This window comes from Euprymna scolopes, chromosome 15, assembly GCF_053919585.1.
Source record: "Euprymna scolopes isolate OS-2025 chromosome 15, ASM5391958v1, whole genome shotgun sequence".
Classification (NCBI taxonomy): Eukaryota; Metazoa; Mollusca; class Cephalopoda; order Sepiida; family Sepiolidae; genus Euprymna; species Euprymna scolopes.
In genome coordinates this window covers 67881392-67898942 of record NC_136496.1, presented here as the reverse complement: position 1 = coordinate 67898942, position 17551 = coordinate 67881392, and the positions used below count along the sequence as shown (strand labels likewise).

General features: G+C 32.7%; 1 protein-coding gene across 1 annotated transcript in view; it reads right to left on the bottom strand.

Moving 5' to 3' along the window:
* LOC145293863 (uncharacterized) overlaps positions 1 to 17551 on the bottom strand; it is a 101711-nt gene that overhangs the window by 51088 nt on the left and 33072 nt on the right. The window contains exons 2-3 of the mRNA XM_080140602.1: positions 9014 to 9068; positions 2700 to 2728 (exon numbers count right to left, since the gene is read on the bottom strand). Coding sequence (XP_079996728.1) covers positions 2700 to 2728; positions 9014 to 9068 — 84 coding nt within the window. The remainder of the gene's footprint in view (positions 1 to 2699; positions 2729 to 9013; positions 9069 to 17551) is intronic.

Genomic DNA, 17551 nt, shown 5'->3' with positions numbered 1-17551 from the left:
TGCATTTGCTGTAGACATATTGCAAAAGCTGAGTGAGTTAAATACAAAACCACAACGCAAAAGTGTATTTGCTCATGAATTGTATGTTGAAGTGAAAGCGTTTCAATTGAAACTTAAGCTTTTTGCCAAAGAGCAAAACTTTATTCATTTTCTGCTGTTGAAAACACGAGCTGTTACACAAGCATTATCAGACAAATACAGTTCCCACTTGATGGCTCTAAAAGAGGAATTTATCAGATTTGCTGATTTCAAGGCAATTGAAGGACAGTTTGATTTGCTCAGCTCACCTTTTGCATGTGACGTTGAAACAGTTGCCGAAGAACTACAGGTAGATCTTATTGATTTGCAAGCTGACAGCTCTTTAAAAAGGCTCTTTGAAAATAAACCACTAGTCGAATTTTATGCATCTCTGCACCCAGAAAAGTTTAAAAATGAAAAATTTTCCAAGGAAGATGTTTGTGTTATTTGCTTCAACTTATATATGTAAGCAGACTTTTCCATATTGAAAATTAACAAGTCAAAGAACAGATCACTTCTCACAGACTTAAATCTTTAGCCAGTGTTAAGAATCAGTATAAGCAACTTGACACCTAATTTCAACAAACTGGTAAATGATTGCAGTCAGTTGCATCATTCTCACTGAGTCATTTTGATCCTTCTGTTGCTCAGTTGCTGAGCTATTATGTTTTTCAAATAAATATATTTCATAGGAAGTTACTGTTTTAAAATATCAATAGAAATGTTTTCCTCTTAAAATTGAGTTACTTTATTTTTAAATAAATGTGCTTCATGTGACGGTTCTTTTTTAATATATAAATTCATTTTTGTCCTTTGAGTTACTTTATATGTGTATGTTTTAAAGATTTTATCCTAAAATATTAAGATTTTTTAATCTCTTTAAACAGTTACTTAAGAATTGCTTTTATTCTTCAAACAAGGTTATTTGTTTTTCAAATGTTTCATGTGAAGCTCATACTTAAAAATACATATTAATAAAATTGTTTTCTTTTAAAGTTACTCCATCTTTCAAATGTGTTTTATGGGAATCTTCTATAGCACTTTAAAATGCTAATAAATGAAAATTATATTTTTTCTCTGAAATCCTTTTTTGTCTTTTTTAAATATCAATTATATTGGAAAATATACTATGCGGCCCAGTAAAATTTAGAATTTTTTAATGCGGTCCTTGCACTGAAAAGTTTGCCCACCCCTGGTCTAGCGTTAAGTTTCTATGAATCCATATATATTTGGAGAAACCTTTCATTGTGCTGTATGCTAAACTGGAGCACCAGTCTGTTCCTCTACTTTCTGGAGCACATTTTCCTCAAGGAACCTCCAATTTGACTTAAGTGGATACTGCATTTATGTGGAAGATCGATGGAAGGTTTTGTGACATAAGTTGGCTGATAGATAAGTGTATTTAAACACTTCAAAGGTGTCCATGTATGGTTATTAACTTCAGCATTTTACATGCTGGAAGCCATATGATTGCAAGTCCTGGTACTTCTACAACATAAAATGTATTTGTCCATTCTGAATTCCTATACTGACATGAAAAGCTGGTTCCAAGACGTTGAATTCAGTCATCTCCGTATGAGATGAATTTCTCATGTGGGCAGTGTTGTAGAATGGAGATGGTTTTTAAAAATTAATAATCCATAGCCTCCATTTTGGCATCCAAGGATTGTAAATTATTTTCTACCCCAGCAGTGCTGTGTCTTTTTCTTAGTTTCAGTTTTAGGATTAAAGAACAATGTTCCATTAACATCATGTCTTACTTGACCGGCAAGCAATTTTGCTTGCCATTAGTTTTAAAATTAAAGATAACTTTAAGTATACATATTTCTATGTCCGGTATTAGATTTATAAGAATCCAAGTAATAAAATTCTAACAAAAAATAAAAGCACTAGATATGGTTTAAAAACATGTTGCTCAGCATAGTCTGTGCTAAGAATTGGACATTTTTTTTAGTAATTGGTAAAAAAAAACAAAATTGGAGATATTTTTTCTCAGCTGGAGTCAGATATCACTTGAACAGCCATAATACCAATTTACAAGAATATACATGTTTATTTTAAAATGTTTAATTCTAAATTCTCATTAAAAACCGAATAAGCATGAACTACACTATTGAGATTATAAAAATTTACCTAGAGCCTCCCCTGTGTCCAATTTTACATTTTTAGATTGATCTTTTAAACCAACACCTTACATGTTGAAATTATAAATTACAAAAAATGATTTAGTAGTATTTTTAACAATCACTTATTATGTTCTGACAAAGATGACAAAATGTCGAATCCTTAATTTAGGTTGAGAATTATCTCCTTTGTTGGTCATAATGCATTGGTTGCTCAACTTTTCCACTATATATATATATATATATATATATATATATATATATATATATATATAGTATAATTCGATTAATTTTATTTTTACTTGTAATTTTTCTACTGGGTAATTCTTTTCAAAATTTATATTGATTTGGACATAACGTGTAAGTATGTAATGTTTTCACTTGAAATGTGTTGGTTTAAAAGATCACCAATGTAAACAAGCATCCTGAAAACAAACAAAAAAAATGTTTAAATCGTAGAAAAAATTTTTGTAGATGAGACAAAATTGAATTTCATGAGAAATGTCAAACAGGTTACATTTTAAGCAACTTCAAAAATATCTTAACAATTCAACTTACATGAATTGCCTCCTTTATTTTCCCATCACCTGCAAAACAAAAATAAAACTCATTGATACAATGTGTGGCCAACAGTGCGGATTAAAAAAAGTACCCAAGCTTTAACTAATAAAGATTTAAAATAAATTCTTCATTATGGCATAAATAATTTTGGTGCTTTAGAATTCAACCTAATTTCAAATCAAATAAGTTTAAAACAAGGCTTAAATTTTTTTTTATCTGCCACAAAGGGAGATAACTCAATTTCAACTACAACATTCAAAATCAGCTTTGTAACTACAATTTACTATTATCACACAAAAAAAAATCGTAAAATGATTATCTATAATATAAATTTCACCTGTCTGTTTAAATGTATGTATGTTTGTATGTCTAGTAAAAACTTTCGACAGAGGTGACAATCTTGACAAGATTGGTATCATTTTGAAGCTTGATGTCTTGGATGATAAATATCGAAAAACTGGCCCAAAACATTAATTCTTTCAACCTAAAAGCGGCCGTTTTGTACAAGGAGGGGGTCGATTTTTTAAACCAACATTTTAGCAAGCCATCATCACCGTTGGATTGACTTTGGTTAATTTCAACGCTTTTGGCTTCTGGTCTCGTCATGACTTCGACTAAGATGTCAGATTTTCTTTCACTTTTTTTTTTTTCATCCTTTCTACTACCACTTTTTTTTTTTTTTTTCTCAACACACACCTACAAACACCCGAGCAACAAGGATATACATATATGATCTGCGTGATTTTTGGAATGACGTTTTTGTTCTGAGACGGGTACGTGTATAGATTTTTGGATTGAACTCTAATAATTACCTAAACTAATTTAGATTTTTCAAAGTTTTAAATGAATCTCCGCAATATTGAATTTTTTTGCTGAGAAGTTATGTTCCTTGCATTAATTTTTCAGAGTATTTTAATGGATGTGTTGTACAACACTCTTTAATGTCCTCATTTGTAAAGTCTTTCAGTTGTAAATATGCATAAGACTTCATTAGAAATCATTTTTGTATTTGTTCTTGCAGAATCTCACTTTAATTACTGGCAACCCTAACAAACAGCACAAGTTTAAAACTATGCAGGTTGGAAGAAAACTAAATTTTATTTAGTAATCTATTTGTTTGGATAATGATGCAAATTAGTCGCATATGAGTTTCCAACACTATTTTATAATTTATATCGTTAATAGTAATAATTACCATCTTTTGAAATTACCTAACGTTAATCGGTAGCAATTTAGCAAGAATTTTGCTTTCTGCACTTAAAGGAATGACTGCTCCATTTATTCCCCAAATATTTAACACTATGAAACTGATCTAATTTATAACTTTTGTACCAGAAGAAGCTTCAAATTAATAATTTTAATTTCTTCACCATACAAAAATGAAAATGTGAGACTAAAATGGTATTTACATTATCAACATCTTTCTGATGTAGTGATCATTTTGAAAATGTAAATACACGTTTTAAAAATCTAGCAAAAATAAAACTAATGGTCAGATTTCATGAAATTTTCATTACTTACTCATTTTTAAATTAACTTATATTTTAAAAGCAATATTCATTAAATATGAGGGGAATTTTGTCCCCCCCCCCCCTATTTTATATTCAAAACCTAAACAAAATAAATTTAGGTTGATAAAAAGTGCAACAATTTATAAAGCTGAAGTGTGTGTGTGTATATATATATATATATATATATATATATATATATATATATATATATGTATGAACCATTATTTTACTTGAAGTTGTAAATAAAAATGGGCATAAAATCAATATTGTCCATTTTTATTTACAGCTTCAATTCAAATAAAAAAATGGATTTATATATAATATATAAAACATTAAAAAAAAAAGAAAAAATTTCAAACTCTTCAGCTTTTTAAAATTTTGCAATTTTTATCAACCTAAATGTTAATTTTTATAATATAGGGGCAGGGAACACCACTACAAAAATACTCATATTTTAAAAGCAGTTTTTTTTTTTTAATATATAAGTTAATTTATAAATGAGTATCAAATTTCATGAAAATCTGATCATTAGTTGATTTTTGCTATATATTTTTTTTTTTTTTTTTTTTTTTAAACAAGAGTATGTTTACACTTTCAAAATGATCTGTGCAAGCATCAATAATGTAGACACTATTTTAATCTCATTTTCCTTATTTTGATATGCTGAAAAATATTTTAAATATTACTAGTTTATTTGTTTTTTCTTTTAAATGATACATAAATTATATTAAATTAGATAAGTTACATTGTGTTATATATATATATATATATATATATGGGTGGGTGTAAATCTGTCGCGTGCATTGGAAGTACTTACTGCTCCATCTTTTCATTAGGAGCAAACTGTAGTTTGTTTTCATCATCCATCGTTTGTTCTGTCTTTGGTCAATGAAGGAGAAATTTTAATTTGTCTCTATCCAGAAAGCCTTCCTTTTTCATTTATCCAAACAATGAAAATCTATAGACAAATTGTGAATACACATTTCAAACTGGGATCAAAGTGTGGTCTATCCTGTCAGATGAAATCTTTACTGCCATGTTTATTTTTTACCCCCCCCCCTTCTCTTTTATCTCGCACGAAAAAAAAACGTTCTGATTTGGCGCTTCTGCGGTATTTATCCACTTTTATACATTATGTCGACAAAAACTTTTCTGAACGAACTTGTACAAATTGGAACGAGTCCATTTTAAAAGGGAACTAATCTTAAGGGAGGTAATCCTTGCCCAACTCCTTAAAGCAGTTTGGTTAGATTACCTCCCTTTGAAATAAATTTCATCCTCCCTTTGACTTCTGGTAACTTTATTTTTAAAATTTTTTTTCTCTTCATAATTCAATGTTTTTACAGAATTTTTTTCCAAAACAAACCTTAAAAGAAAAATTTATTTTTTAAAACTTTTAAATGTCAAATTTTAAAAAATATTTAGTGCTAGAAAATTGATGCCAAAATTGTCAGTTTCCAAAAGACTGCCATAAGTTGTATATAAAAAAAAAATGCAAAGATTTGTGCAAATATTAGCTCTCTCTTTCCTTTATAAAAAAAAAAAAAAAAAATTAGATAACTGTCAGTTGTTCCTCGGTAACTTCCTAGGCAGGAAGTTGAGTGAAAGACTAACTTATAGGCAAGTCCACCACTCTCAACGTTTGTATATAAAACTAGATATTTTATAAATGAAAGCAAATCTGAACACGCTAAGTATTCACGTTGATCAGACCAAAGTATTAAAGATGTTTATCGGATGACAAATATTGAAGTGCAGTCGAAATCATAATGGATGCTAGCAACAAATGAAAGATGACAATGCGGCATTCTACAGTATAATGGTGCCATTTTCAAGCAAGTGATGAAGAAGAATAAAGCTAGCAGACCTTCAAGTTTTATTGAAACCTTGAAGACTAGGGATGAAACAAGCACTGAGATGATCAGACTTGGTGAAGACTGGAGAAAAATCCAATACACTTTTAAACTGTCACAAGGATGAAGGTACTCTGAAGCAGTAATTAGAGGTTTAAAATTAAGGGATCAGGTTTTGAAGTAGTTGAGAATAGTAGAGCATCAAATAAATCTGAAATGCAGTTTTTTCTTATGACTTGGCAAAGTATCACTGATGCTATATTTATCCTTAGACAAAATACAAGTAAAGTACGTTTGGTAAGAAAAACTTGCACTTTGTTTTGGAAAAGACTTTTGAGGTGTTTTCTGGGATTTGTGTAAGCTAGGGGCATTAATGTTGGGTGAAAGAATCTATATATCTATAAAAGTGAACGTGTGTGTCTGTCTGTCTGTGTACATTTCCCTACGCAATAACTGTCAATTTTTAGTCTATAGACTCGAAATTTGAAATACCGGGTACTGAGATTTGGGAAAATCGATGTGACGGGTGTCAGCCAGAAATTTGGCTGTTAAGGGGTCAAATTTCAACGATTTGACCTTTAAGAACTCTACCAAACTCCGACAATTTTAGGTCTAGACACTTGAAATTTTAGATTTAGGTTCCTTGAACCTGGATCTAACTTAATAAAGTGATTTGAGCCCGAAACAATAAATTTTAAGGGGTCATAATAAGGGTCAAAGTTTTAAAAAATTAACCATTTTTTTTGTTTTTTTTGCACAGCATACACCCCCAAACACCCGAGCAACGCCGGGCACCCCTGCTAGTATTCAATAAATGTTTAAAGTTTTTAGAATTAACAGTACATTTATTAGCCACTGTAATTATGTGGGATCTGCACAGTCCATTGCTTTTCATTTGTCTTAGAAGCATTGTTTAAGGTGTCCAGGAGATGGTTTATGTTGATTTTAATGCTTGCTTAATGTCCGAAAGTTATGGAAAATAAAAGTCTGAGAGTGTTGGAAAGTTTCCATTTTTAGTTGGATGTGTATATACGGCACAATCGCATTGTCACACTGATTCTCGCCAGATCACCAAAGTTAAGCAATGTTGAGCCTGGCCAGTATCAAATGGGTGACCATTTGGGAAGGTGAGGCACTGTATGTATCGTGAGGTAATATACCGGGTTGGGAAACTGGCGTGGACTATCTCTTGAGGGTAGATGGGACTCTCTTAAGCCGTGGTAGGCAACCCATCTAGTAATGGCGTCACGATAAAAAATATCCTTGATAGTTCTAGTGATGCATCAAGTATTTGGCTATGGACAAGATTTGAATTACACTACAAACTCGTGTAGTGAGTTCAATCTTGGCTGCAGGCACATATTACATTTACATGGAGGGGAGTTTAGCAGCTGTATTTTCTGTGTGGTAGTTATAAGCAATGGATATGCAAGTGCAATGGAATTACAGATTAGTTGAAATGTTAACCAATTTGTGTACAAGATGTTTAAGCCAGTGGAGATGGATGTAAACTTGAACTTAGTTTTAGAAAAGACTCGACTGTGCCAAGAGATGTTTTCTAGGTTAGGTGAAGGGTGTTCAAGAAATGTTCAGTTTTTTTTTTTAATTAACCATACCTTTTTATTAATCACCATAATAATGCAGGATCAGTACAGCATATGGCACAATCACGTTGACACACCAGTTCTCGCCAAATCAAAGTTAAGCAATGTTGAGCCTGACCAGTACCAGATGGGTGACCATTTGAGAAGGCAAGGCGCTGTATGTATCGCGAGGTAAAAATACCAGGTTGGGGTAACTGGCGTGGTTTATCCTTCTCTTGAGGGTAGATGGGGCTCTCTTAAGCCATGGTAGGCAACCCATTTAGTGATGGTGTCACGATAAAAAACCCCTTGATCGCCTTGGTGAAGCATCAAGTATTTCCAGCCATTAGAAAAAAAACGTGAAAGATTCCGCAGAATTTGTTCGCGTTTCACCTGCGCCTACTGGCATTGGATGAAATAATAACAGTACAAAGTTTGTTGCTTTTGTCTTAAGCATTGTTTAGGGTGTCCAGGAGATGTTTTATGCTGATTTAATGCTTGCCTGTGAAATGATGGAAGGTTTACTTGAAGGAAAATAATGGTCTGAGAGTGAATGTTGGAAAGTTCCCATTTTTAGTTGTAGGGGAAATGAGTTTAGCAACACCATTTTACTACAGGCAAAATATAAACATTGGATAGATAAGTGCAGTAGAATTACAATGGAAATGAAAACTCTAATGTAAAGAAAGGATTTGGATAGCGAAGCCATTGTGGCTAAAGTGTTACCATTGAAACACTAGGAGGTGCTGGTGTGATAGTAAAAGTTAAGCATGGATGACATAAGTTCAGGGAACTTGTCATTACTAACCAGCAGAGAGTTACCACTGTCAGCCAAGCAAAAAGTTTATCTGGTATATGAATTGGTGTCATGTATGCAGCAGTGAAATCTGGCCAGTGAGAGTTGAAGATATGTGTTGCATGAAGATAAATGATATGAAAATGATGTAGTTTTAGACGGGATAAGATCTGAGGAAGATTAAATCTGGCTTGTAGAGGGCGGTGTATGAAGAACAGGATTTTGTCAGTCACATTGAAATAATGGATGCAAGATGTAGAACAGTTGAGATAGCAGGGTCAAGTGGCAGGGAAGGCAAAGTAAAACTTGAAAGGAAATAAAGATTAGAGGGAAGGATTAAGATTTGACCAGATGCGTTTGTTTGGAAATCCATTTTTAAAAGCCGTGCAATGTATAAAACGGATGTTAAACTGAATATGATTATTTAAATATCAGAAAAGACATTGGTTAGATTCACAACCTTTACTATAACATAATGTGATGCACTACATTGGCTGAAATGAAATATCTTGTCTAAGGACAAACAAGCCCAGATATTTTAAAATTTGAATCCAAGATTTATACTTACGTTGTCGTCGCTTTCTCCTCCGTCTATTTTGGGCTGAGTGTTTGTAAACCATATGCTAAAATAAACAAGACATTTTTTTAAATTTCAGATGACAAAATTTTAAGCAACATCTAACAAAAGCATTCTGAAAAAGATTCTGAAAAAGATTCTGAATATTAGCGAAAGCATTCTGAAAAAGATTCTGAATAAAGTGAATCTGTTCACCTGTGATACTATTGGCCTTCTTCCCTTCCAAGTGGTAGGAAGGAAAAAGGAAAGGAGGAAAAAGTATGACAAAGAGGAAAGAAAAGTATAGGAAATAGGGTTACGGTTGAAAGACAATGGATAGGAAGTTATTCAACAATGTGCACAAAAGAAAGCTGAAATAGGATTGTTAGTCAAGGTGTGGCGATGATTGGGGCAGAGGTCAATGTCTTTTAGAGCTAGTTTTAGTGTCATTGAGTAATGCGAAAATTCACAACTAAAGGGATGGTTTGTAGAGTCCGCCTTGGGTTTGCGACTGAAGCCAGTTACAGTTGACAAGAGTTGCAAGTTTAACACAGAGGAATGCAGATTGTGGCTCAAAGCAGATCAAGATGATCTAATGAACAGTCTTGACAGACTAAGATGCAGATGTTAGCATGTAATCAAAATGCAACAGAGATCCACAAAATCTACTTTCTGTTTTATTTTGAGCTATTGTTTTTTTTTTTTTTTTTTATACTTGTGAACCTATATGCACCCTCTTGGCAGCTGCCGATATAGACTGATATGGTCAGAAAAGTATACAAAGAATACCATGGAACACAATGTTGGGGTTGGCGACCATCATGTAATTTTTATTTTTTCTTTGAAAATTTTCTTTCAAACTTGCATTTTATCTAATAAATTTTAGCCATCTTTTTACAACAGAAAGTGATGAGTGTAAAGCCATTCTTTCTTTCATACTTAGAATGTGCTTCGTAGTTTAAAAAGTTAAATTTAAGAATTTCAGTAACGAATTCCAATTTTTTTTACTCTTCAAAATGAAATATTTAATGACATTAATATTTAAAACTATAAAACTTGTGTATTATATAAAAATTAAAAGGAAAACTTATTTCCAAACCATTTGTTTTATAAGGTTAAAAATAATAAAACAAATTGTGGTTTGTGTCTTTTATTACTTGTCAATTTAAGTAAACATTTTTATTATCTTTCAAAAATAAAGAAATTAAGGGATAATTTTTGATATTCTATAAACTATTACAAGACCATATCTAGAAGTGTAAGCCATGTTTAGTTTCATAAAAGTTTCAGATGGTTCGTTGTTTTAAACAAGTCTTGAGAGGTGACTGGTTTGCAGTAGACAGAACAGTTTCCGATGGTTCGTTGTTCTAAACAAGTTTTGAGAGGTGACTTGTTTGCAGTAGACAGTTCCACAGAGCAAAATATTCTTATCGTGTCGAGACCGGGGGGGGGGGGCGGGCATGTGAAATTGCTCCAGAAAAGGTTTAATATTTATGAAGCAATTCTGGTTTCTGATTGGTTGGTAGTAGAACTTAAATTAATTCGATTCGTCAGTTCCTAGCAGCATCGTTTATAAATAGAATCGTCCGACTGTGTGGGATCATACCCCATCACAAGTCCAAAATATTGCAATATCCTCCCTATTTTTTATAATGGGGAAGTCCCTTGTGTTCGTTCTGCTCAAAAATAAATATATATTTGTATATTCAATTATACATAACAAAAAATTAGAAATCATTTGTATCTTAGAATTTTAGCATGTAAAAAGACACCATTTTTAATTGTGTTCAAATGTCAAAAACAGATGTGTACAGAGAAGAGAAATAAAAGAAATGGAAGGTATTTCAACCTAAAAAGCGGTGGGTATGTGAAAAAGAAACCATTTCTTAAATTTGATTATGCAGTTTTGTAAAAAAAAAAGAAAAAAGCATACATATAAATAAATATACATGCAATATGTACCCGTTTAAAGAGTTGTTTTTTTTTTTTTGTTAATGAAAATAATGCAAAAAACATAGGACATTTTTGAAAAATAAGAAAGAAAACTAATGTGCACAAAAAAAGTCAATTGTAATTACTGCGCACCTTAAAATAAGCATGCAAAAAGTATTTTGTCAAAAAGGAAAATTGTAAAGAGTTTTTTATTTTATTTTTTTTTTTTCAGCAAAAGTATTAGTTATGCATTAGTAGGTTAAAGTGTTAATACAAATAAAATGGATCCAGTTTAACGTCTTGTCCAGGACGTTTTTTTTTTTCTTTTTTTTTTTTGATATATAGATATCTATATACATACAGAGCCGTGGAAAAAAAAACATTATTCAGTCGAATCCCCCAACAAGTTTTGAGAAAAAACGATGTAACTTTATTCTTGTTGCGGGTTTCGTGAATACATCAGCGATATTTTGTTCTGATGATATGTAATTCAAAATAATCGATTCCTTTTTCACCTCGTTTTTTATGAAATGGTATTTTATATCTATATGCTTAGATCTTTGGTTGATTACCGTGTTCTGTGCTAAGACTATACTGGCTTGATTATCACAATTAATTACTACGGGGCTTTTAGTTAATTCTGGCTCTAAAATAGTCTTTAGGATATTTTTAAGGTAGAGTGCTTCCTGGGTCGTGTGCGTGATCACGATAAATTCTGCTTCACACATAGAGAGAGATACAATCTGTTGCTTTTTAGATTTCCATGAAATAATAGGCCCATTTTCTGAGAGTCTGAAACAATATCCAGATATACTCTTGCTATCTTCGTTTCCCCAATCTGAATCCGAAAAACCTAATTTTAGGGGATTTCTTGATTTTCTAAATACTAACTTCTGTTCTTTAGTTCCTTATAAATAATGCAGGACTTGTTTAGCTCTGTTTAAATCCTTCATTGTTGGTCGTGTTAATTTTTGTGACAGTTTTGTTACTGTATAGCATATGTCTGGCCTGGTTGCAGTCATTAAATATATAAGACTACCTATAATTTGGCGATATTGTGTGTCATTTATTATTTCAGATTCTGTGTGTATATTTTTATTAATATCATTTTCAACCGGTGTAGAGCGTTTCTTGTACTCTCCCATTCCAAATTTTAATAGTATTTTGTCAATGTATCTCGATTGATTCATCGTAACAAGTCCTTTGCTTTGAGTAAATTCTATCCCCAGAAACCAGGATATTTTGCCGAGATCGGTCATTTTGAATCTTTTACTTAATTTGTTCTTAACATCAGTTAACATTATGTCACAATTTGATGCAATTAAAATATCATCGACCCATAAAACCAAAAATCAGTAGTTTATCGTCTTTGTGTTGGGTATATAAACAGGGGTCTACAGCGCATTGTCTAAATTGTTGTTTAATAATATAATCATGAAGTACTGTGTTCCAACACTGAGCACACTGCTTTAGACCATATAATGACTTGTTAAGTCGCCACACACTATTTTTATTTTTCATTATAAATCCCTTATATAGGGGTTATATAAATTTCACAGTCTGTTGGTGCATTCAAATAAGCATTTTTTACGTCCATTTGATGGATGTTTAGGTCATATTGTGATGCGACTTGCAGTAAAATTCTGATTGTCGTTAGGTTTGTGGTCGATGAAAACATAGAAAAATATTCTATACCGTGAATCTGAGAGTACCCTTTAGCAACAAATCTAGCTTTGTACTGTTCTACGCCTGATGCTGTAGTTTTTTTTTTGTAAAGACCCATCTTGTAGAAATAATATGTTTATCTTTTGGGAGAGGCACTACCGTATAGGTATCATTTTCGGTTAAGGCATCTATTTCTTTTTTCATGGCAATTTTCCATTCATCACAATGTTCTGAATTAATTGCTTCGTTGAAGCTTTTTGGCGCATTTTCTATTGAATAGCAATAGTCGATTTGATAATCTTTTATATTGTCGACCACAAATATCATGTTGCACAACTCCCCACTTAGGGTGCCCTGCCCCCATTAAATCTGGCTTTAAATTCACAATAGCTCTTGCATCTCAGTGGTAATATGCCTTGTTTGGGATGAACCAAAGTAAAATATGAACCAAACATCTGCACTTTGACCTGATTTTCAGAAGCAATTTCTGCCAAAAAGAGAGCGAAGACCGTGATCAAATTGCCTAAAGTGGTACTCTCTGACCAAGGGTGGAAATTCATGTCGAAGATATTTTAACAGACTGTGAAACATTGGGTGTTAAGATAAGGCAATCGAATGCATATGTAACACTATTTCTAGTGCCAAGCAGCACTAGATTGACTTGCTGGGTAGGCCTGGTAGGTCAGATGTGGTCATGTTATGGTTGACACTTTGCCAAGGATCCCAGATGGCTCAAGGTGTGATGAAATGTCTTCTCTATTTTTTTGCTTTTTTTTGTTTATAATATCTCAATGATAAATGGCAATTGTTGGACAGGTCTAGCTGGTGTTGGCAGATTGTCAACCACTGGCCATCTGTCTAATATTCCAAAAAAAAAAGTTTTTATTTTTATTATTTTTTTTTTGATAAAGGATTTTGAGAAATGAGGGATCGAAAATGACATGTTTGCTTTCCTGAATTAGAGTGAGAGCGGGGAGGGATTGTGAACACATCAGTGAATGATCTCCCAGAGAGTTGACCACGAAGACAGGAGATAATTTAAATAATGCTGAAAGGGGATTGTAAGCATACAAATAGATGATAATCAATTTGGGAGAAAGAGAAAAAGAGGGTTTCAGAAGAAAGATGGGGGGAGGGCGAAAGAGGAGAGACAAGGGTGATTTTAAAGAGCTGGAGGAAGAAATAGCCAACTTCGTAAAAACCAGGTGCTCAGCAAAAATCGTTGCTCTTTTACCTCTGGTCAGCTGGAAGATACAGGTCTCCACTTTGTAAGCTATTTGAAAAAATTTGTTTTAGTTAAAAATCCTGCATCCAGAAACAATTTGTTTTGCTTAAGTCCAAAAAGGCTCCGAATTCTTTTTTTTTTTTTTTTTTTGTTACAGACTAAATATTGAATTATTTTATGCAAATAATTATTTTTGATAAGAAAATGATCTCTGGTATTTCATTAATTATTGATTGCCTGTTGATTTGAAAATGACTCAGTTGTTTCCAGACTCGTCAGGATTCTCAACACTCAGGTTGCAGCTGGGAGAAGTGGCATATCAACCAACTCTAGAGCATCTATGAATGAAAAGTTCAACCATAATGTTTGACAACAAATGACCAGTCAAGAGACCCGACTGGTAGGGTCACAAACCAGCTAGCGTGTCAAAGGTATTGCCACACGGACTTAGGGTTGTTTCGCATTTTGCGCAGTCAGAGCATTAAATTCCAGTGAGTTTCTGCTTACATTTTGAGGGATCTAGCACTAGACAGAACTAAAGATGTTGCCACTGGGACTTAAAGTTAATACGCATCTTCTTGCCCGTATGAACAACCTGTACCCAGAGGGTTACACATTTCAAGGTTTCACTCGAGATTATGCAGGCACATACCAATTTGACCATCAACAAAATTGCATTGAGTGCATCCCATTTTTAATGTTTGCTTAAAAGTTCAGTGACTGAAAACTTCATGTAGTAGGCATCAGCAGGTAAAAGAAACACTGAACTGAATATCATGACAAAGACAATATGTAACAAGCATAAACAAAGTAAAGATTTCTTTTCTCCTTAAAATCGATGTCCGTGCTAAGCAATTTGGCCACGCATTGACTAATCAGCTTGCAGGGTGCACTGATTCAATCCATCCCCTAAGAGTTTTTTAGTCTCTTTGGGAATCATGATCGGTGAGCAAAAAGAACCCAACAAGCATCGAAGAAAGACCTCTCTTCTCTTCCTTTACTGTCTTTGCACACTGGATGCTCCAACATTGACGATCTTCGCTTGAAGATAACTGCTAGCTGGCCTTAGAAAGCCAGCAGAACTTTCAACTCTTCTTTTACATCACTTGGCCACTGTCCAACTTTCTGCCGCTGAAATAATTTAAAAAATTTTTTTATTATTTATTCCATGTCGTGTTTTCAACTACTAATTGATTTATAGAGTTACAATCTTGCATCTCTAAAGATATTCTAATGCGTAGGTTTAGCTTTGCAGAACCGGCATACTTTGGGAGTGACGATCGTACTTGCTCGATAAATGATGTGAAAGAAGCAAGAAACTACAGAAGATATGAATGAAGAAGACATTAAGTAGTATGTTGGTTCAATTGGCATGGAATTTGCATAATGCATACAAAGCTTGTCACCTGAATTTTGCTTTAATCTGAATGTGTTACGGTCGAACGAATGTGATTTTGTTAAATTTTGTCTATTTGTGTTTTGATTGGCTAAAAAGTTGCTGACGTCATAATTTTAAAAATACTGCGGTTGACTCTTTTTTGTTGTTACTTCGCAATGTTGTTTTGTTTGATGTCATTTGAGAAGGCGAATTTAATTGCATGTGACGACTACAGCAGTTGTCCATAAATCCTTGGATTGCAATGAGGGTTTAAAATAATTTAATCTAACCCGACGGTTATCATTGTGTAAGTTTCATCTTAATACTGATTTTGATAATTAGAAAATATATGAGACCTCCGAATGCAAATGGCACCATTAACTGTAATTGGAAAATTGAGAAAAAAAAAAAAAAAAAATCAGAACTTTATGGAGTATCAGAATCAGAAAAATTTGTGCCTATTTTCTGATGCTAAAAACGATTCTTTTTTTTTTTTTCTTTGTTTTTGTTTAAAACTTTTTCACGGCTCGTATTAATAATGATGCAATGCTAAATATTTATTGATTTTTAAACTAGCAATAAAACTAAAATCTATAGGTCACAACCATAAGTGTAATGATTTAAAAAGTTAAAAATGCACCATCATTGAGAATCTAAACCAAAACGTTTAGCTTACGATTTACTTTTTCTTTTGACGTTAATGCCAGAGCTATGAAGACCTGTTTGCTGCAATGCTAAAAATAAAAACATGAACTAATAGCTATTACATTACATATTCATAATGTCATCGTTCAACCATCACCTAGCAAATTCCATTTCTTTAATTTTCATACTTTTGCATGGGTTCAAATACCCTATATGGACCAAAAACTGTAGACCAAAAACTGATACGAGTTTGGTAGGCAAAATTTTTTAAACAAAAATATATATATATATATATGCATACATAAATATATATAGAAAGACGTTTGTGTTTACTATAACCTTTTTACGCAAATATTATGCAAGTATAACTCATGTAGAATGTCTGCATGAATATAATTACATGTAATAGTTAACTAAAGATGATCATCCCATAGGAAAACCGAAAAAACTAATAAGGAATTAAAATGAATGTTTAAAAGAATATACAAATTAGCTAGATCTTTTGCAGATGAATGCAATTCCACGACCAATATATAAGTTTTATTTTCTTTGCAAATAAATAGAAAAAAGGGTTTTTAATAATATGAGTATAGATAAGATAGATAAGTAATTATGCGCTATCTAGGTGTAAATATTAAGTATTTTATGAATACATCAACAAAGATTTAATCTATGTATTTCTAAAACTGTGAGGATGTTATGTGCTTGTCGCCATGCACACTTTAGGTGGTGGGAAGAAAGTGAAATAATGTAAATGAAGGGAATCACGAAAGGTGTAGTAATCTGAAGGTTGAGTTAGCCTCGAACCCCGACTTTAAGTGTAAATAATATATGGGACAGGCCCAACCTATTTTTTTACTAGCAGGTTACCACTTATCAAAGCCCAAGGGCCACTTGAGGATAAGGGTTAATGAGTGTCGGGTGAACTGTGAGACAACACCTTGATGATCAGTAATGGTGGAATTTGGATAAGGTTTAATTATTTAAGAGGACAACTAAACAAGAACTTACTTACATTAGACTGGAAAACGACCGTGTTATAATCAGCTGAGAAGTAACTTGAAGGTTAAGTTTGCCCTGAACCCTAACTTCAAGTGTAAGAGATACGGGAGATAGGCTCTTTCTATTTACGGTTGTCTGTACAACATGGTACTAGATGACAATATCCTGAGACTAGTAAAGTTTTTTTTGTTATCTTGAAGATGTGCTAAGTGCAGGTGGTGGACATTAATGTAGTACGGCTACAAAAGTGAAGACAGCTTGGGTGAAATTATTTTGAGGTTTTGAAATCTCCCTTTTCTACATTCGGGGTAAATAGTATAGCTGCTGTGTCAAGAGCATTATGATATATGGATAGTCAATGCTGGGCAACATCTACAATGCAAATTTCCCAACACATCAGGTCAGAGGATTTACTGAATCCATAGAGGTTATCTTAAGGATGAATCAATTACATTGGTATGATCATATAGACAGTTCATTCTTCTAGGTTAGGGGTCTCCAAAGTGGTCATATTGCTAACGTTGTAGAGCTATGCAGATCAAAATAAAAACATGACCAAGAAACCATGAACAAATAACTATAAAAACAGGATTAATAGGCCATTTGTTTTCAAAATCTGAATCAGTGCAGAATTTTCTATTAAAAAAATTAACCTTTCAACTTTATTATACTAAATAATACTAACAAATAATGATATAGTTAA